Source organism: Delphinapterus leucas, chromosome 16 (genome assembly GCF_059928025.1).
Source record: "Delphinapterus leucas isolate spDelLeu-1000000601 "Yukka" chromosome 16, BTC_Dleu_Yukka2, whole genome shotgun sequence".
Classification (NCBI taxonomy): Eukaryota; Metazoa; Chordata; class Mammalia; order Artiodactyla; family Monodontidae; genus Delphinapterus; species Delphinapterus leucas.
The window spans coordinates 40,833,598-40,855,369 of NC_143144.1; the positions used below are offsets into that span (position 1 = coordinate 40,833,598).

At 47.2% G+C, this 21,772-nt stretch overlaps 2 protein-coding genes across 2 annotated transcripts in view; both read right to left on the bottom strand.

The window, feature by feature from the left end:
* VSTM4 (V-set and transmembrane domain containing 4) overlaps positions 1-1,710 on the bottom strand; it is an 87,528-nt gene extending 85,818 nt beyond the window's left edge. The window contains exon 1 of the mRNA XM_022564492.3: positions 1,619-1,710. Coding sequence (XP_022420200.1) covers positions 1,619-1,673 — 55 coding nt within the window. The 5' untranslated portion in view covers positions 1,674-1,710. The remainder of the gene's footprint in view (positions 1-1,618) is intronic.
* Positions 1,711-15,284: 13,574 nt separating this feature from the next.
* FAM170B (family with sequence similarity 170 member B) lies at positions 15,285-19,468 on the bottom strand. Its single transcript, XM_022564485.2, has 2 exons — positions 17,890-19,468; positions 15,285-16,546 (listed from the first exon to the last, which is right to left on the bottom strand). Exons 1-2 carry the CDS (start codon positions 18,104-18,106, stop codon positions 15,789-15,791), a joined length of 975 nt encoding a protein of 324 aa, XP_022420193.2. The 5' UTR covers positions 18,107-19,468; the 3' UTR covers positions 15,285-15,788.
* Positions 19,469-21,772: the final 2,304 nt, after the last annotated feature.

The window sequence follows — 21,772 nt, forward strand, 5'->3', positions numbered from 1 at the left end:
TGAGGGGGATCATGATGAGGGATTGTGGGCGAAAAATTTAGAAGAGAGACAGGCACACATGAGTGCTGCACTAGCTGTCATCATTACACAGCCTTAGGCACAGCCAGGGTGGACTCTAACGGTTCTCTAATTCCAGCTCTCTAGGCTCCTGAGGTCTCCTGGAAACATGAGAATGTCTTTGACCCCCAAAAAGCCCCTCTCTGGGGACACCCTCTCTGACAGCACCTGCAATTAAGAAGGTGGTCATGGAGCACAGGCGACAAAGATCCCTGTGCCCCCTGTATCTCACTGGCTGCTGGCCACTAGAGCTGCCCTGGCCCAACCATCTCGGTCAAACCTCCAGTAACTGTCAGCCAAGACAGTGACAACTGTGAAAGGAACATTTTCCACAGGGCCGATTTCAAGTTCACTGGAAACTCCACTGCACTGGTAGCCAGGGGACAATGGGTAAATTTCTTCCCACTGTGATCCAAGTTCCTCCCCCCTAAAACTCTGGTCTATGCTGGCTCAAATGCCAGCTCCACCATTTGGTAGCTGGGCCACCCTTGGAAAATTACTTAACTCTACGCATCAACCCCCTTACTTACAAAACACCAGCAACACAGCCTAGCCAGGCCTCCTGCGTTCAAATCCCAGCTCCACCACGTATAAGCCTCGTGACTTAAAGCAAGTCAACGCGTGGACCTGGCCTCGGTTTCCTCATCTATAAAATGGGGTAATAATAATAGCACCTCCCTCAGAGGCAAGCTTAACTGAGTTAATGTTTGCAAAGCACTTGGATATATATATTTACTCTCGTCATCATTACTTTTAGGCACTGTCATGATTATATGAGATAACTGTAGCTCCCAATGGACACCCAGAAAATGTGAGTACCATCGATATATTTATTATTACTATTATTCTAGCCAGCACAGCCCTTTCAGCCTTGAGAGATAAGGAGAGAAAATTCTTCGGCAAATTAGAAGTGGGAGCAGAAACCCCAAATGAAAGCTAGCAATGCGGGTAGGGGCTGCCCCTAAAGCACGGTGGTTTGGAAAAGGGTAAAGGGCCCGCGGCTCCAGGCAGCCGCGGATCCCCTATCTCCCCAGGCCTGGTCATCATGAAACGCCCGCGAACAAGTCCTCAGACCCCAACTGCCAGCGGCGCAGATCCGGCCCCTTCGGACCGGGTCCTCCGAGGAACTCTCCGAAGAGAGTTAAAGGGAAGTTTCTGCCCACACTAACCTGCCAACAGCTGTCGGTGCTGCCTCTTGGGAAGAAAACAGAAAACAAACCAAAACTAGGGCTCGCACGGTTCTGCTCGCATCTTCCACTTGGAGGCCTGGCCCCTGGAAGGGAACCTGGCTGCGGAGGGTCTCCGCGGAGCGCTGGGGTCCCGGCCGGGCGGGGAGCGAGGAAGGGGCGCAGCATCCCCGACCCTTGGGAGGCGCCGCTGTGCTCCGCCGCCTGGCCAACCAGACCCGGGCCCACGGACGCCGACGGGGACCGGGAGGAGACAGCCCAGAGGCGGCAGGGCCTCCCGGCCAGGCCCAAGCCCCGAGCCCCGGGCTCCCCGGCACCGGCCGCCCTCGCCCCACCCGAGGGGTCCCCGAGGCGCCCGGTCCCAACGCGCTTACCCGGGGCCGGAGCCCGCGCCAGCAGCACGACCGCCGCCAGCGCCAGGAGCCGCATCTCCCCGCCGCGCCCAGCGCTGTGACGCGGGAGCAGCGCCGCCGCCCGCCCGCCACCACAACCAACCCCCACCCGCCCCCCCACACACCGACCCCACCGCCGCGCAGCCCGCCCCGCGCCCGCCCCGCGCCCGCCCCGCGCCCGCCCCCGGCTCGGCCCCGGCCCCCGCCCCCGCCCCCGCCCCTCGGGCCGCCTGCCCCCGCCGGGCCAGGGCTTCTGGGCGCCCCGAGCGGCGGAGGCGCGGGCCGCCGCCAGCGATCCTCTCTGTGATCTGTGGGCGGCTCATTTCACCACCCCCATTTCACAGATGTGAAAATTGAGGTTCTGAGAGGCGTTGGCTCAGACACAGGACATACTAGATGCAGTGACATTGGAGGTCACTTTGCATTACAGGCCAGTTATTGCTAAGGGGAGGGTGTCTTGGAGGTTGGGAAGAGGGTGGGGGGCGACTCCCAAATTCTGGGGCTTCCCTGACCTAAGGCTAACCTGCTGCCCAGGGAACCTCCTGCAGTCGCTCCACAGAGACCTTTGGGAGCCGAGGAGCAGCTGAATTTAGATGCGGGTGGGAGGGTATCAGGGACGGAGACGCTTGGAAAATTGAGAAGGTCCACACAGATAAGTTCAGAGTGTGTGGACACTATAAACAGTGACGGCTGCTTAGGGTGCCCTCAGCCACAGACCTGGGCTAGATACTTTGCACCATGTCACTAAATCCCGACACTGTGAGACCCTGGGACAGCTTTTCAATCTCCGTGTGCCTCAGTTTCCTCCACCTGTACAGTGGGAAAATTGGCATGTCCCCTCATTGGGTGTTGAAGATCAAGTAAGACATTTCCAGTTACGGCACTGCACCTGGCCCCTGCCCTGTGAATGTCACCTATCTTTACTCTTATTATTACAGATAAGGAAGCAGAGGCAGAGAGATGAAAGGGCTGATCCTTGCCAGGATGTGATGACAAGGCCATTCAGCCCAGATTACTCTGAGCCAATGCTCTTTTCACCATGCTTCTAAGTTTGAGCCTGACTGATGTGCTAATCCAGCATCTCTACAGCAAAGAAAGTGTATATTAGGTACGTTTTGTGCGTGTCTGTCAGGGGAGGGCTTTGTGGGGTTCCAGAAAAGGTGGGCCCTAATTGGGACTGGGGTCCCTGGAAGAGGAAGAGAACATGGCACCCTCTCCTTCTCTCTAAAAGCAGTGAATGGGGGTGGGGAAGGCATGGAGACAGAGGTGGTGCTGCCCACTGGTGCTCAGCCCCAGGGCATGTCCCAGAGGAGACGTCCGCCCTGCAGCCCAGGCCAGTGGGTATACAGCCCTTGTGATCTCTCCAAATGCCAGGAACTCCCAGGGGGCCAGGGTCTCCCTAGGGCTCTTCTAGCTGGAGACCCTCACAAGGAGCAGGGCCCTACAGGGACTGGGCTGACTGTCCAGACAGTCTGACTGAAGGGAGCAGCCCCAGCTCTCGCCACCAGGTGGGTGATGGAACTGGGGAGCCAACAGGGAACTGGCTGCAAGGCTGCTGGGTCTGATGCCAAGGACAAGAAGTGAGGGCAAGAACGGATGTCGAACTGGATCCTACAGCCCAGGAATGCACACTTTTCTGGGAGACTTCCAGACCAGAGCTTGGAAACCACTTTGCAAATGTGAGCAACTAAGCCTCACACCCCATCCCTTTGAGGTCCCAGGCTCCAATTTATGGGTTAGTAAGCTCAGGCTCAAAGAGGACTGGAGACCAGTCCAGGGCTCTTGGGCCACAGAGTATCTGGACGGGGAACTTGGATTCTGACTATGGAAGACAGCGCTTGGTGAGACAGGGGAGAGGATGCCAGAGGAGGAGCACTGGTTCTGAAAGTCAACCAACATCCCACCCTGGGTACCACTTGTGGGTCCTTGGGCAACACAACCTCTCTGAACCTCATTGTCCACATGTAAAATGGCATGTCAGCATGACTGCACATGGGTAGGGCGCTAAGGAAGCGGCAGGACTGTTTGGTGTCCTCCATGACCTCCCACCTCAACCTTTGTGCTTGCTATTTACTCCCCATTGGTGGAAAGTAGAAAGGGCCCTTTACACAGGTCAGTCACATTTAAAGGAGCCAATTTTTGCTTTGGTCATTGTATCACTTTTTTTTTAAGGTTTTTTTTTTTTGTTTTTTGGATATGGACCATTTTTTTAGTCTTTATTGAATTTGTTACAATATTGCTTCTGTTTTATGTTTTGTTTTTTTGGCCGCATGAGGCGCCCGTGGGATCTTAGCTCCCCGACCTGGGATTGAACCCACACCCCTTGCATTGGAAGGTGAAGTCTTAACCACTGGACAACCAGGGAAGTCCCCCATTGTATCATTTCTGAATATCGTTCTCTCCTCGCAGAACTGAGCAGATATTCCACTCAGCATTAGTCTTAAATGCCCACCCTTTGCCTCGGTTCCTCTTTGCCAGAATTGATGCTGTGCTGGAGATTTAGGGGCTGGAAAGTGCTTTTCTTGCAGTTCTGCGAAACGTAACGTTGTTCTCTTTTCAGCTGTGTGCTCTCTCAGTACTTTTCAGCTTCCCAAATAATCTACCAGACCATCTTGATAAGACCTTTGCTGCATGACCCGGGAACCGGGAAACACACCCAGTCTCCAGGGCAGACACCGCCAATGACCCGGATGAGATGCAGTATTTCAGTTGTTCTGGACTACAATAGCAAAGACCTTCCAGATACTGACCTTCACGCTGCTGCCTGCTCACTCGCTTACAACCTTAGGACAATTTGAAAATCCTCCACCAACTTATTTGTCCAACCCCTGGCTCCATCAGGTCTATGTTCTAAATTAGAAGAATAATACAACCCAATTATTTTTTTAAGTTATCTCTTCTAAAAATCCCCCCTGTCTGGAGTTTCTAGACGAGCATTCAGACTGTTTTGAAGTTGATCCAGGTCCCGGTGGACACTAAGCTATGCGGAGGCCCTACTCAACTAATCCTGATTCTATCGGTCACCACCGAAAGAATCTTAGAAATCCAAATTCCCTCAAAATAAATGTGTTATGCGATCACATGGCAGGCTGGGGAGTGGAGGTCTCCTTTTCCTCTTCCATTATTCAGTTGTTTACTAAAACCTGGTCTGAGATGAAAGAAGAGGGCGTGGTTTTTTAATCAGCTTGATTTTGTGTATAGCAAGTATATTCCTAAACTAAAAGCACCAAAGAAAAGTAAACACCCCCTTCTAAGGTGTTTGTTGGGTTTCTGTGTTGCTTTTTCAGTCTGGATTTATACAAGTAATTTTTAAGATCTCCTCCTCCTTAATGCTCGCAGGCATTCTGGAGCCAAAAGCACTTAGTTGCATGCTTGAATTATCACCAATAGGGAGTGAACAAAGAGTACACTCCGGACAGAAAGTGTTTCAGCTGTGACTGATGGAGGGAGGATAGGAAAGAAGAGATCATGGTTACAGAGGACGCATCCATCCAACCAGAAGAAGCAGCCATCAACCAGCAATGGTGGAACTTTCATGAAACCTGCAGCATCTTTCCCATGCACAACTAGGGAAGGGGTGTGGAGTGCACTGGTTTTTCCCTAAAGGTAAGGAAATATGAAGCTATGAGGCTGACAGTACATCTAGATAGAAATAGCTTCTCCAAACAAAGCTATAGTATATAAGTTTGGGTCATTCCATGACCTTAGCAGTGATTGTGAGCTTGGTTGTCAGGCTCTGCAGGCTGGATGCAGAAAGAAACGGCCCCCAGATTCTAGAAGTCTCCAGATGGGAGGGACTGGAAAGAGGGTGGGATTGGGAACTCACAGGTCATCTATATCACTGATTACAACAGAGCCTATGCCTGTTTCCTCTTCCTATAGTCCTGCTGGCAACATCTAACATGAAAGCAGCCCTTGAACTGAAAATTAAAGGATGCTGGGAGAGTCCCGCCAGCAGCGGGTGAGGGACTGTTCCAGGCAAGGGAACATGTGCCAAAGCACAGAGGCTAAAGGACACAGGACTTTCAAGTCCTGCAGGTGGCTTCTGGGGGCCTAAAAGACCAGTTGAGTCTGGGGAGTGAGATGTGGATGGAGAGACAGGCAGGAACAAAGCCCTAGCGGCCCCACATATGGCAGATCCAGGAGTTTGTACTTTATCCCAATGATGGTGGTTGCCATCAGTGAAGGAGGGGAGATGTTGCAAGGGTCCCCCAGGCATCACAGAGGAGGCACCACTAGGTTTGGAGGCAGGGGCTACGTTGAGTCTAATATCTCCAATGCTATTGACAATAATCCAAGAGAAATGTTGAATTTCAGAGTCTATAACTCACAGTGAGGGTAGAGAAAAAGGAAAGACAATTGACTCATCCTCAAGCCAATGTGAGATGCCTTGAAAACAAGTGTCATTGTCCAGGATCTGAGACAAGAGAAGGGCTGAGTACTGAGCCCTAGAAAACCCATTCCTGCACAGTGCCCAGTGCATGGTGGGCCATCAATATATATCTCAGGGGTGAAGGAGAAAGAAAGGAAGCTGTTTCTTGGGCTACCATAACAAAGTGCCACAAACTGGGGGGCTTAAACCACAGAAATGTATTGTACTCACCGTACTGGAGGCAGAAGCCTGAGATCAAGGTGCCAGCAGGTTTGCTTTCCTCTGAGGCTTCTCTCCTTGGCTTGTGGGTGGCCATCTTCTCCCTGTGTCTTCCCTGGTCTTTCTTCTTTGTGTGTCTGTGTCCTAACCTCCTCTTATGAGGACACCAGTCATATCGGATTAGGGCCCACCCTACTGACCTCATTTTAATTTAATTACCTCCCTATCTCCAAGTACAGTCACTGTCTGAGGTGCTAGGGTTTAGGACTTCAGCATGTGAATTCCGGGGGAGATTCAATCCAGCCCATAACAGCAAGGAAGAAGGGAGGAGGAGGAAAGAAGGAGGCAGCCAAAGAGGGAGCTGATGAAGGCTGCTGACAAATCGAGATGGGGATACGGAGCCAGGAGAATGGAGACTCAGCCACCAAGGTCAGCTATCAAGGAGAGGGACAGCCGATCCCCAAACAAAAGCAACAAGAGAACCAAGAAAATTCTTCATTCACTCACCCTAGCCTGGGATTGAAAAACATAGCCTGGGAGTCTGGGAGAAGATACTTCTCTCCTCTCACGCATTTCAGATGTTCCTAATAGCAGCCTTTATTGGGCCACAGAGATCTGGAGCTGGGAGCAGCTTTCATGCCAGCACCCGCCCCCTCAGCACCCCATCATCCCTGCACGGATGAGCCCATCCTGGTCTCCCTGCTCCATCCGCTGTGCCCTGTGGGTACTTATTACTTTGGGTTAATCAAACAAGGAAAGGTCAGTGCTAGAGGTTGGCAGAGGCTGTCCTTGGAGAGACAACCTTCAATAGGCAGCTTGGACCCCCTAGGGGGTCTTTGGAAATGTGTGGGACATTTTTGATTGTCACAATGATTTGAGGGGTGGATGAACTACTGTCATTCAGAGGCAGGGGCCATGACATGAATGCCCTACATTGCAGTGGGCAGTCCTGCACGGGAAATAACAGTCCACGCAAAATGCCAATCGTCACGCGCACTTTAGAAACAGAGAGAGCGATGGGAAGTCACTGACGCAGTTACTGGGGCAACCGAGGGCTCCTGGGGTTTTGTGAGAAGAGGGTGCACAAGATTCAGAGTCACGTCCAAGAAAAACTGGCTGTTGGTTGTCTTCCAGCAGCTCCAGGTCACCATGCTATCCTTGGACTAGGCATCTTTCAGCCCAGTCTCTCACGGCCAGCCTGGCTTCCTCTCTGTCTCTGCAGAGGAGTGCCGAGTCCAGCTCTCAGCTCCCCGCCAGGCCAGTAAAATCAGAGTCAGGACTGCTCAGGCTCCTCCAAAACACTGGCCCAAATCGAGCCAGGGCTGGTCAAAAGGGAAGCCTGGATGATAGCTCAGCCACCCTCTATCTCGGGCAGGCCAGGTTGCACCTCCCAGCCTTCCTGTCTGGATGAGGACAAGATGCAAGAAGCTAGTGCTTTGCGCGGCATCTAGAGTAAACCTCCTTCAGAGGTGAGTGAGAAGACATCCCACCCTACCTACCCTTTTACTCCCCTGAGGGCACTCCCATATGCACCCCACTCCACACACGGACGGATGAGAGATACAAGACATCTTCAGGGTACATTTCCCTCTTCCTGGCACCCACCCCTCGCAGGTGAGCTCCAAGATCTGGTCCCGCTTCTCTTCCACAGCCCTGCCCTAACTCCGTTCCCATTCCCTCAGGGACTTTCTCTGAACCTCTAGCTAACTGCTGGAATAATTCATGTAAAAGGCTGATATTGTCTTAGTGCGCTCGCTTTCCAAGGATATTGTAATTAAAATAGAGGAGGACAAGTCTTAAGTCAATGAATGGCTCTCTGATGATGAAATTGCTCAACCGTTAATTGCCTGAAGAGAAGATCATGGGGACAAAGGGATGAGCTCTCTAGAGGGCAAAAGAAACCCTCTTTTCCTTCTTTATAGTGATAGCCTTTATTCTAGAAATGCAGAGCCCCAGTCCTAGCTCAGTTTGGGATGTTTGGGCTAGTTGCCCCCTCAGGGGGGTGCTGGGTTTCTGTCCTTTCAAGACTCTGCTTGAAGGGGTATCACCTCTTCCAGGAAGCCTTCCAAGCCCCCAAAGGCTGAGTTAGGTCCCCTCTTCAGAGCCCCCACGGTTTCCTATACAAATCTCTACACACAGCATCGTAAATGTCCCTGCCGGACTCTCTGATACCTAATACAAGACACTGGGCATCAATCATCTCTGTGTCTTTCCTGCGTGTAGGTTGGCCATGGGATGATCTCCAATGGTATAGCTTTACATACTGTCCACACTGGGAGATTGTGTCATCTTAGCATGCTGCAGTGAGAAACCATCAGCCCCAGAAGAATCTACCTTGTATTCAGTCCCATATTCATTGAGGAAGCAACTTGTTTTTGCAAACACCAAGCTCAGCAGTGACATAAAATTAATGTTGTTAGTTTGAGTTTTATTGCTGTTGTAATTGTGTTTGTATTTAATGTGTAAATGTGTTTTTATTTTTATGGTTATCAAGGAACTTATAAACTTGAATATTTGTGTTGTTTAAGTCATTGTGTAAGCAGCAATAACTAAGTCAACCCGGGCCTGTTCTTGGCCTTTGAAAGGATAGTATTCAAGTTTGCAAAATACCGCTGTAGGGAATTCTCATTCTCTTCTCCTAAGATTGATGGTACCTCACACTGCAGTTCCTGGGTGTGCCCTGGGAGGGGCTGCTGGAAGTCCGGCAGCAGAGCAGGTGGGACAGGGAGGGTGGGAGGGAGGGAGACTCAAGAGGGAAGAGATATGGGAACATATGTATATGTATAACTGATTCACTTTGTTATAAAGCAGAAACTAACACACCATTGTAAAGCAATTATACCCCAATAAAGATGTTAAAAAAAAAAAAAAAGCCCTCAGGGGTTTGAGCATCATTCATGGACCTTCTCTCCAGGTCCTTGTGCTGCACCCCAGCCAGGCACAGCACGGCCCAGTGCACAGCAGCACGTACCACATACTCACACACAAATGCACACACACGTGCTTACGTGTACACACAGGGTCTGGCTCCTGGCGCCGTGCTTTGAGCTCGAGACATGGCATTTTCATGAACTGTTTTTGTGAACTCTTGTTCCGTCTTGCCTACAGCTCAGCACATCTTGGTCCTCATCATCCTTGGCCCAGCTCACTTCTAGGTGGGGGCTTCCCGTCAGTCTCACTGACAGGGGAAGCAGTAGAGACTTAGAAGGGAATGGAAGGGAACATACTGTATTCTCTTAACCAACCTACATGCCACCACGCACACACACACACACCAGATCCCCTCTGATGGGAGCCCAAAGCACTCTGAGTGCTCAGGGCCAGTAATCCCACTCCGTATTTGCCAAAAGTCAGCCTCTTGGTCCCAAATTCAGTCATGCCATTCTGGGCATATAAATCGACAAAATACTGACTAAGCACTCACTGTGTGCTTGCTCTCCTGAGGGCCTGAGACCCGGAAGCCTCCGCACCAGAAACAGGGACCTCCTCAAGCCTTCCTGGCTGCCGCCCCAGCATCTGTATTCATTTGTTAGGGCTGCCATAACAAGGCACTGCAGACAGGGGGGCTTAAACCACAGACATGTATTATCTCCCAGCTCTGGAGGACAAGTTCAAGATCAAGACATACAAGTTCAAGATCAAGACAGGGTTAGTGTCTTGTGAGGCCTCACTCCTCGGTTTGCAGATGGCTGTCTTCTCCCTGTGTCTCCATTTTGTGGTCTTTCTTCTGTGTGTGTCTGTGTCCTAATCTCCTCTTCTTATAAAGACATCAGTCATATTGGATTAGAGCCCAGCCTAATAATGACCTTACTTTACTTTACTTACTTCTTTAAAGACCTGATCTCCAAATAAGGTCACATTCTGAGGTACTAGGGGTTAGGACTTCAACCTTTAAATTTGGGGGAGGGGGACACAATTCAGCCCATGACAGCATCCATAGCTGAGCACCTCAGAGACTCCCATGGAAAGGTCAGTCAGGACTCTGACATCTTTGATGGACCCTCATCTTCCCCCACCGAAGCCTCATACCTGGACCACCTTTGTGACGTCACATTCCCCTGTCGATGTATCCTCCTTAACATCTGCCATTTCTCTCTTTCCCCTTCTGTCTCCCTGCAAAGCCCCGTTTTCATGATCTTGTTTTCTTCCCATTTTCACTATCTTTTACCCTTTCTTGCTGTTGAGCTCCCACCACAGTTTTCTCATGAGATCTCCCTCTCACACACAGCTTTCAACCTTTATAAGAAATGAGGACACAGCACAAAAAGAGCTTTGTAATTTAACTCTCTTGAGTTGGCTAAGTCCTCATTCATTATAAAGTCCTCTTAAAATCAAAGCTAATTTGATTCAGAAAAGCCAAGGATTAAGATGTCAAGAGCTGGGCTTCTCAGAATGTGGTCAATAGACCACAAATGTGGACACGGAAGGCCCCCAATGTCACTTCTAACCTCAGGTAATGTTTGATTAAATGTTTTATTGCCTTTTTATTATAAAAACCATGCTTCCTCAAATGGAAAACAAAGAATAATGCATGTTACAGGAAAACCGAAATTTATCAACAATTATCAACTGGAGATAATCACTGTGAGGTTTCATTGCACTTGCAATATTTCCAAGAATATCTGTGTATCTAGTGAATGGAATATTTTCCATGTTATTTCCTAATCAGTCACATTTAGTACATAGGAAATCTTTCGATATATATTTTGTCTCAATCCTTCGATTACCTCTTTTTTTTGGAAATTCATTTGAGTTTCCAAGGTAAGTATATTGTCTTTTTCTAAAAAAACGAACAGAATTTTCTGTCCATTATATATAACATTTCTGTTTCATGTTTTATTGAATTGGTTGTAACCTCCGGAATGATGTTAAATAAAAAATTGTAATAGATGACATATTTTATCTGATTTCAATGGGAACATTTGTAGATTTTTTGCTACTTGGTTTAAGATAAATATATCATCTGAAGAAAATTTCTATCCTTAGTTCTAAAAATAATATAGGAATTATTGTTGTATTTACTACATTTTTAATTGTGATATAATTTGCATACCATAAAATTCAGCTCTTTAAAGCATGCGATTCAGTGGTCTATAGGCTATTCACAAAGTGGGTAATCATCACTGCTATCTAATTTCAGAATGCTTTCATCACCCCAAGAAGAAACCCCATATCCATTAGCAGTCACTTCTCGTTCCTCTCCTTTCCCTGAATCCCAGGCAACCATCAATCTGCTTTCTGTCTCTATAAATTTGCCTGTTTGGAAATTTCATATAAATAGAATAATGCATTTTGTAGCCTTTTGTGTCTGGCTTCTTTCACTTAGAATAATATTTTCAAGGTTCATTCGCGTTATAGCATAGATCAGTACTGAATTCTTTTTATGGCTGAATAGTTTTGTTTATCCATTCATCACTTGATGGGCATGTAGGTTGTTTTCACTTTTTTGTATTAGAAATAATGTTGCTATGAATATTCATGTACAAGTTTTTGTGTGGACATTTGTTTTCAATTATCAGAATTGCTGAGCTGTATAGTAACTCTATTTTTGACTTTTTACGGAACTGCCAGAATGTCTTCTAAAGTGGCTACACCATTTTACATTCCTACCAGCATTGTACGAGGGTTCCAATTTCTCCACATCCTCACCAACTCTTCTTCTTATGTTCTTTTTTATTATAGCCATCCTGGTGGGTTTCTCACGTAGTTTTGATTTGCATTTCCCTAAAGACAAATGACGTTGAGTGTATTTTCATATGCTTATTAGTCATTTGTATATCTCCTCTGAAGAAATATTTTTCAAATCTTTAGCTCGTTTTTAAATTGGGATACTTGTTTTTTATTGTTGAGTTGTAAGAGTTCTTTACATATTTTGGATACCAGACTTTTATCAGATATGCGATGTGCAACTATTTCTCCCATTTTGTGGATTGTTTTCCACTTTCTTAATAGTATCCTCTGAACACAAAAGTTTTTCATTTTGACGAAGCCCAATTTATATAATTTTTGTGTGCTTGTGCTTTTGGTGTCATATCTAAGAGAAATCATTGCCTAATCCAAGGTCATGAAGATTTACACCTCTGTTTTCCTCTAAGAGTTTTATAGTTTTAACTCTTACACTTAGATCTTTTTTATTTTAATTTGTATATGTGGTATGAGGTAGAAATCCAGCTTCACTGTTTTGCATACAGATATCCAGTTGTCCCAGCCCATTTGCTGAAAAGATTATTCTTTCCCCCGTAGAATTATCTGGGCACCATAGGTGAAAAACAATTGACCATAAATGTATGGGGTTATTTTTGAATATTTTTCTTTTTAATATCTACTAAGACTATCATAAGATCCTTCTTTCAATATGAAGTACTGTTAGATTTAACAATTTCTGTCTTTACAGTCATGAGATGCCCCAAACTCAAATCATGGTGAATTGTTATTTTCACACTCTATAAATTTGATTAGATATCGTTTTGTGTTTATAAGTGAGATCAATATATTGTTTACTCTTTTAGTGCCATCTTTGTCAGGCTTTGTTGTCACATTTCTGTAAATTTCATAAAATAAGTTCCGTCTCTTTCTGTAGTTTGGGAAAATAAAGGGTGTAAAGTGGTTCAAGATCTAAAATGTTTGAGGTCCCTTGATCCTTTGGAAAGGTTCCCCTTACTCACCCTGATCCTTGTCTTATTTGGTGGAGGTCCCAGGTCTCTACAAAGTGATGAGTTTAAACCATGAATGAATACTTACCTCAGCTGAGTTTGAGATATGTTTTAAAAATAAGTCACTATCTGAAGAACAATTTTATCCCCTCCTTCCTCCATCCATGTCAGCTGAAGTCATCCTCTACATTAAAAATTTGTTTCCCCAATGTTCTTGTCATCTTTCGTTTGTCCTTAATGCCCATCATCTTTCCCCCTGTCTGCAGCTGCTACTACTTAATCTAAAGAAAATACAACCCGTGGAGCTGACATGTTTGCTATTCTGAATATCTCGCATCTGTCTTTACGTTAAAATTTTGCTTCTTCGTGTGATGGTTAGAGCGTAGGCTCTGGAACCAGGCTGCCTGGGTGTGAAGCCTGATTCTGCTGCACACCAGCTCTATGACCTTGACAAGGTCTTAGCTTACTCACCTATAAAACACCTAGGACTCACCTAGGACCCACCTCATTGGTTTGTGGAGAGCATTACATGACTTATTATTCATAAAGTGTTTAGAACAATGCTTGGCCCTTAGAATATCCATGTTTAACACATAAATGCACTTGTCTTTTAAAGGCTGAAATTCCAGAGCCTAGATGCCATGCCTTATTTTGTTCCCTCTGCACCTGATTTCTAAATAGAAATGTTCTCCTCCTCACCAGTGCTCACTATTTCTGGTTCAGCTGCCTCCTCTCCCCTTAGATAGTCCTTGGATTCTACCTGCCTACTGAGCTCCCTCCAACACCACATAGCTCTTCTCAGAAGAGCTTGACAAAGTTTGGACCATTGTCCTATCCTTTCTTTTCTTCCTGAAGGTCCTCCAGCCCTATTCACAGTGAATCGAGAAAGTCTGTGACTCTGCTGCATCTTGAAAATGGTGCTGCAATATCATCCCCACGGTTGACATCCATTCCAAAATGATCCCATAGCTTCTGCTGCACTGGGACTGGTACAGGGAATGCATCTAACACAAGGCCACGGAAAGGGCCATGGTAACCACACATACACAGATGACCACAAATCTATCTCCATCCCGTTTAACACTCTTCAAAGCCCCAGATCCTTCTAACTAGCTCCCTTCCAAAGGTTTCTATCATGAACTGAGCTTATTCAAAAGTGGGCTCATGGGCATCCCGGCAAATCTTGTCCTTTGGTGCTCCAAAATGGAACCCACATTCACCAACCACTCAGGTAAAAAAAAAAAACTTGGAAGTTGTTGTGGACAACTTCCTCTTACCACCCTCATCAAACACTAGCCCAAACCTGTGATTCGCATCTCCTAAATCTCTTTGAATTCACCCTGCATACAGCTCTTCAACTGCGCTCCTTGGCACCAGTGATGCTCTCTCATCCATTCTTGACCCTGCTCACCACAGAGATCTTTCACAAAGGCCAACCTGATTTGCTGAACATTCCTCAGGAGCTCCTTGCAGTTTTCAGGGGAAAAAAATTCAAGTTCCATCCTCTTGGATCCCAAACCCTACTTGACCTAACTGCCCACCCGCCTACGACAGAGAACATGAAGTTTCTCTCGTCAGGGGCTGGTTTCTCCGTATCTGGTCAGGATCCAGCCTCCTCTTAGTTGGCTCTTCTTTCCCCATTTTTCTTGCATTCTCTGCCTCCCTCTCTCTTTCGGATCATGCCCACTACAAATAAACGTGCTCTCTCCCCGTCTTTGCCTTTTTGTAGTCTCCTTTTGTCCAGCTAAGCCATCATTGCTTTCCTTTTCAGACAAGCTTGCCAGCAGAGCTGTCTAATGTTTGTGTCCAGCGGTTCTTTGTGCGCCCACTACTGCCCCATGCCCGCCTGGCCTCTGCCACCCTCAGTCCCTGGCACTGCTCTCATCACAGCCATCAGCAGCCTCCATGTGCCAAACGAAAGGAAACATTTTACCCTCAGCTCACTCCCACTCACTCACTTTAACAGGGCTCACCCGCTCCTAGAAACAACCTTTCTTAGTTTTAATGACTCTGAAGAAAACTCCTGGTTCTCACTGACTCTACCTGTCCTCCCAGCCTTTGTGAGCACCTACCTCTTTGGAACGTTTTCCTTCCTCCACAATCAGCATGAGTTTGGGGGCCCTCCGCTGGGCTCCCCAAACCTCCTTTAGGTGATTCATCCCCTTGGCTTGCAATTGTCTGTCCTACCTGCCTCTCACTGCACGATTGGGGTACATGTCTCATCAGTATGCCTAACACACAGTGGGCCATCCATGTATTTTCTTGAATGAATGCAGCCCCCTGTAAGGGCAAAGAAAAATTCTGTAGCAACATTTTAAAACAGAGTTGACATATCTGAACTCATGCATGAGCAGGACTTACCCAGCCCCCATCTGTACCTCTGGGAACCTGCTGTCTCGGGATGTCCGTGCCAGTGTGTAACCTTCAGAAATGGCAATTTCCGGTGGGTCCAATAACATGAGTCACTCAGTTAGTCATTGCCTTAAACTTTGAGTTATTCAAGCTTAATCCCATTAAAATAAGACATAGAACTAGGACCTGTGATGAGTTCCTAACAATGAAAAAAATAGGGCTGATGCTTCATTTGCAGTTGGCTCTCCTATGAGTCACGACCCGCTAGACCCACCAGAAAAATTAAGAATTGCCTTGGCCCCACGCTTGCGGGCTTCAGGTCTTGCACCCACAGTCAGAAACACTTGATTCGGGTTTTGAAATGGACTCTAGCTGAAACGCTGTGCCCTTTGGAGGGTGCGTTCCCCGTCCCTTCTCACGGCCCTCCCATCTCGGCACGCTTCCTTCCCCAGCCCTCATCCTCTCTCCTTGCACCCGTGGCTGTGGTCCTGATGGCCAGGAAAGGAGCAGCTGCGGTGCCGGAGGTGAGAGCAGGGCGGGGCACATCACCTCCAGCTCATTGCTTCTCTGACCGTGACTGTGGCGGAAGCAACTTGACATGGGGTCTTGGACTTTCACTACTGTCCGAAGCGCTCTGTCCCTCCTCCTCTGGCTCTTGCTCCTGCACTTGGCCCCGGGCCCACCTTCTCTCCAGCAACTCCTCGTAAAAGATCTGGCAGCTGAAGCCCTCTTGGATGCCATACTGGGCGTGCTCCAGCAGCACCTCCAGCGTGGGGAAGACCCGGCAGCAGGCCACACACCGCAGCCCGTGGTTGGTGGTGACCAGCCAGTCCGGGGTGGCCCTCAGCTCCTGCAGGCAGCACTCCAGGGGCACCAGCACCTCCGTGTCGTCCGGCTCTGTGCAGGTGTTGTTCTTGCCATCTTCCAGTTCCCAGCGCAGGTCGGTGTTGGAAGCCATCTCAAAGGAGGAGCCTTTCCGCCTCTGCCTCTTGATGAACTCTGCTTCATGGATGCGGGGCTGCCGACTGACCGGCTCAAAGCCACAGTCGGTCTCCCAGGCCACGGCCACACCCTGCACCGTCTTCACATGGGTGTAGAAGGCGCACATGCTTTGCCGGGCAGTGTCCTCGCCACCACACGTGCTGGAAGAGCATGACTGGTACTGGGAGTAGGACTGGTACTCGGAGGAGGGCCGGGACGATGGCGAGCTGCTCCAGCCCAGCATGCCCCGACCCTTGCCTGAGAAGTAGATGTCCTCCTCGTGGGGAACGGCCAGGCCGGGCCGCGGAGACGGCTCCTCTCTCTTAGAGGTCCCTGGGAGGTGGAAGGACATTTGCATCGGTGCTGAGGAATCCGTGCCACAACCCACCTCAGGTCTCTGAAAGGATGCAGGCTCCAGGGGCCCCTGGGCAGGTACTTTCTGCTCCCTGTGCCTGTTTCCCCATAAAGTGGGGATGAAATGCCTTTCTCTTGGGACGAGGATAAAGATCAAATGTATAAACAGATATATCTTAAAGTTATGGATGTGATGACGGGGATCAAATAATGTATGAATGTAACATCCAAGCACTTGACTAAACCCGAAAAGGCCATCAACTGCTGAATACAGACTGTGGGACACCCCACACAGGGCAATCCTCTTTGTTGATAAGAAGGAATAGACTACTGTTACATGCAAAACATGGATGAGTCTCTAATGCCTTCTGCTAAATGAAAGAACTCAGGGTAAAAAGGTCATAGAGTATTTGATTCCATTTAGATGACATTCTAGAAAAGGCAAAACTGTAGGGAGAGAGAACAGAACAGGGGTTACCTGACGCTAAGGGCGGCAGGGGAACTGACTGCAAAGGGTCACTAAGAACTTTTAGAGGGTGATGAAAATATTCTGCATCATGACCTTTGTGGTGGTTAAACAAATGTGTACAAGTCAGAATTCTTCAAACTGTACACAAAATCGGTGAGGTTTGTGTATTTAAATCACAGCTCAATAAAGCCAGTTTAGGAAGCCAGACTTGGGAAGTGCTTTGGCCAGGCCACTCAGCCCAACCTTCCCCTTGGCATTTGTAACATGTCTCGTCTTCCCCCAGGGGCATCTCACCCTTTCCTTGAACATCCATTGGATCCCGTCACCGTATAAGTGCTAAGTGCTTGCCACATTTTAACTCATTTAATATTAAAAAAAAAAAACCTAAGAAATTCCATTGTTATGATTTTTGACAAATTAAGAAACTGAGGCACAGAGCATTGAAATGACTGATGGAGCCAGAGCTGGTGCCAGTCACTCAGTCCCAAGAGCCGGTGTGACCCTTAGGTGCTGCCCATGGTCATTTCAAATTGATGTTCTAGATTAACTTTAATCTATTTATTATAAAGGAATTTTTTACATCACTGCTGAAATCACAGAACTGACGTGTCAATTCTGTTTTTTTCAAAGCACATTAAAATACATGACTAACATTTTAGGATTTCATCCTCATACCTTCTGAAATCACCTCATGTGCTCACAACAGCGGCCTCAGTCAGACCCATGTCCATTTTTATGGTCAACAAAGCACTTTGGTGACAGCACCAAGGGGCAATCTGGTGCCCTCCCCTCCCCATCCCCTCCAGGACCACCTCTCAGGGACACATCAGCCACACCCCTTCTTTCGACCTACATGACCAGTGCACTTCCACGCTCTCCTCCACGGACCCTGGGCTGGCCAGGCTGAGGATGGTCCCGTCCGTTGGTGACTGTCCTCCCCTATGGTCCGTGAAGTGACGCTTCATGATGACACCAGCGCCCAGGGACTCAGAGCTCCAGCTGTTGGGTGAGAGTTGGCTCGGGCAGTGCTGAAGCCCTCCGCTGGCCCCAGGCGAGTGGCCTCTAGGCATCCATGGTCACTAGGCTCCTGGCTTTATTCTGTGACCTCATCAGTGACACTGGTCTGTTCTGTGACCCATGGCAAGGACGAAGACCCAGCCAGGATGCCAAGAGAGGCTCCCCACCAGGATCTCATTCCCTGTCGGGACCTTTCCTGCTTTGTGTATTGTCAGGGACTCAAACATAAAGCACAGACACACACACGTATAAACACATGTACACACAAATAGACACAAACACCTAAACACACACACATAGACACTTACACACATGTGAACACATGTATACTCATACCGACACACACATAATCACTCAGGCACACATACACTCAAACATACATAAACACACATTTAAACATGCAGAAACATATACACACACATACAAATTCAGACCATATTCACTTAACCACATACATGCTCACACACATACTATCATCGCCCAACATCAAAGTGGGCCTACCTTGAACTGTGGCAGCAGCAGGTGACCTGAAATCTTGCCTCCCCCCCACTACTCCAGAGTCGCCACTGCTGCCTCATTAGGGCTCTTGGAGCTCCGTGGCCTGCGTCCCCAGGCACCTCCTCAAGTCTCCCCTCTCTGTGCTCACCCTCGCTCAGCTCCAGCGACTCAAACATACCAGGGATGCTCCTGCCTCTGGGCTTTGCATTTGCCCTACCTTCTGCCAGGGGTGCCCTCCCCTAGGGCCCGCATGGCTCACTCTGTCACTGCAATCTCTGCTGAAACAGCACCTATCAGAGCCACCTAGCATCCATCACCCTCAGACTCTATAACATATGCATGTATATACATAACAACTTCCCTGCATTCATCTGCTTCTTCCTAAATGTCAGCTCCAGAGGAGAGAGACGTCATTCATTTCCTCCTCTATATCCCTAGCATCTGGAATACACTGACACATTAACAAGCATTCTAGAGATAATTGTCAGATTAATGAATAAATAAATGATGAACACGTTGGACAGTATTTGGATGAGCTGACAGGGGCCTGCCTGCCTAGGGGAGCTGCCTTCTTTCTACCCCTCAGATCCCTGTAGCCCCAAGGCAGGCTGGTTCTTACCCCACAACTCAGAGTCCCCTCCTGCTTCTCCACCTGCACAAACCTTACTCCACACACAATCACTCTGGCACATCTTCCAGCTTGCCGTCTCTCTCTGCTCCAGGATGTCTTAGGATTTGAAGACACTTCCTCCAAAACACTTCTCCCCATATTCCCCCAACCCCTGCTCAGTCTCACCAACTCGATTCCTCTGGATCTCAAATTCTCAACAGCTCAAAAGGTGATAGATTGAAAACAATCCCAATATCCTGAAAGCAACACCAACACCACCGGCACAGCCAGCATCTAGGAATATACTCCTCTCCAGAACTAGAAGCCACTATGTAAAGCAAAATACCACAGAGCTTTACTGAGCAATGGAAAGTCACACTTGCACCTACAAAGAGACAATGTTCCCTGGCAGGAAGAGGAAACACTGCAAATGTATTCTTTCTTGCCTAATAAATTAAGAGACTTGCCTTTACACGAGGGGTACTAGCACAAAAATTAAATCAATGGAAAACAAAGATAGTCCAGAAAAAGATCACATGACGTATTTGAATTTAAGAGATAAAGTAAATAACAAAAGTCTGGGAGAAAAAAAAAATGATGCTGAAAACTTTTATTCACTTTTAAAAAAATCAACTTTGGTATCACCTCATATAAGACAACTAAGACTATTTTTTATGGCTCTGGGGTTGCTTTTTAATTTAAAATGTTTAGAAAGAAAATATAAGTTAACATTTGTAATTATAGGGTGGCTTTTCTAAACTTAAATGTATCAATCACAAGCACTGAGAATCTTTGTCATCTTTTTTATTATGTTTTAAATTTTATTTTATTTATTTATTTATACAGCAGGTTCTTATTAGTCATCAATTTTATACACATCAGCGTATACATGTCAATGTTTTTTAATTTCATTGCCAAAAAAAAACATCTCACTGTTTACATTTGCATTTCTCTGCTTTTCAGTAAAACTGAAATGAACAGTTCAGTAAAGGAAATGAACAGGCAATTCCCAGGAGAACAAGGGCAGATGGCTGATAAGCATATGAGAAGATGTTCAACCTAACTCTAGGAAGGAAACTACAAATTAAAAACACATGCTATATAGTATATTGTTTTCACCCACAAGGCAAGCAAGAATTTAAAAGATTGACGGTTGCTAAGTGCTGGTGAGAACAAAAGGAAATGAACACATTTACACTCTACTGGTAAGTGCATGACTTGCCTCTCTCAAAGGAAATTTGGTCGCACCCATTATAATTCAAAATGGGCTCTTTTAGGGCTTCCCTGGTGGTGTAGTGGTTAAGAATCCACCTGCCAGTGCAAGCGATACAGGTTCGAGCCGTGGTCTGGAAAGTTGCCACATGCCACGAAGCAACTAAGCTCATGCCCCACTACTACTGAGCGTGCGCTTTAGAGCCCACGAGCCACAACTACTGAGCCTGTGTGCCTAGAGCCCGTGCTCCACAACAAGAGAAGCCAATGCAATGAGAAGCCCGTGCACCAACGAACAGTAGCCTCTTCTTTCTGCAACTAGAGAAAGCCTGCGGTGCAGCAATGAAGGCCCAATTCAGCCAAATAAAAATGATAATAAATAAATATTTTTTTTAAAAAAGTGGGCTCTTTCAACTCAGCAATTTACTTAACACCTCCTTCCTGGGAAACGTTCACATTTTGTGTATGTGGGTGAAATAGCACATCAAGAAATATTTATTACAGTATTAACCATACTAGAAAATAAAAGGAAACTTTTCAAAGATCCATCAAAATAAAGAAGTAGTTAAATAAATTACAACATAACCAAACTGTGGAATACTATACTGCAACAAAGAGATCTACGTGTACTAATAAGTAAATCCATGTTAAGTGAAAAAAACAAGATGTAAGGGAATTCCACTTATATAAAAACTAAATATGTATCCCCTCCCCCAAAAGCCCTAAATCAAGTCTATACTGTCTATGAATGCAAAGGCACAGAGGAGATAATCACAACTCACTGGGAACAGTGGTGATCTCAGGGAAAGGGAAAAAAATTAGGAGGGGCTATGGGAGATTGTAGGTATTTTCCAAAAATGGCCACACCAATGCTCCCATCCCATGTGATCTTCTTACAGTGTGAAGTTGACAGTCCTCCATCAAGAGACAGGGTCCCTCTTCCTGAACCAGAGTGGACTTTTTAACTACCTCCCCCAACAGAATGTAGAGGAGTGAGGCTTGGAGACTTTCAATGCTAGGTCATAAAAGACAATATGACTTCCTCTGGGTTCCTTCTCTGTCTCTCTCTCTCTCTCCACTCTCCTTTGGACTCAGCCACCACATTGTAAGGAAGCCCAGGCCACATAGAGGTGTTCCAGCCAACAGTTCCGGCAAAGGTCCTAGCCAGCCATCAGACATGTGAATGAACCAGTCTTCAGATGATTCCAACTTGCAGCCTTTGAATCTGCCAGCTGGGGCCCCAGGCATCTCAGGGCAGAGGTAAGCCACCACCTCTGAATTCAGCCATCTCCTGCCTGAATTCCTGACCCTCAGAAACTGTGAGCATAGATTCACACACTGATTTGGGGGCAATCTGTTACTCAGCCATAGTAATTCAGCAGACTTTGATTTTCAATGC

What these genes read in the sequence shown, in the direction of transcription:
- FAM170B (XM_022564485.2), bottom strand. Translation starts at nt 18,106, where the DNA reads ATGCCTAGAGGCCACTCGCCTGGGGCCAGCGGAGGGCTTCAGCACTGC. An exon ending in CGTGGAAGTGCACTGGTCAT is followed by an intron (nt 16,547 to 17,889) that starts GTAGGTCGAAAG and finishes TCCACCTCCCAG; the next exon opens with GGACCTCTAAGAGAGAGGAG.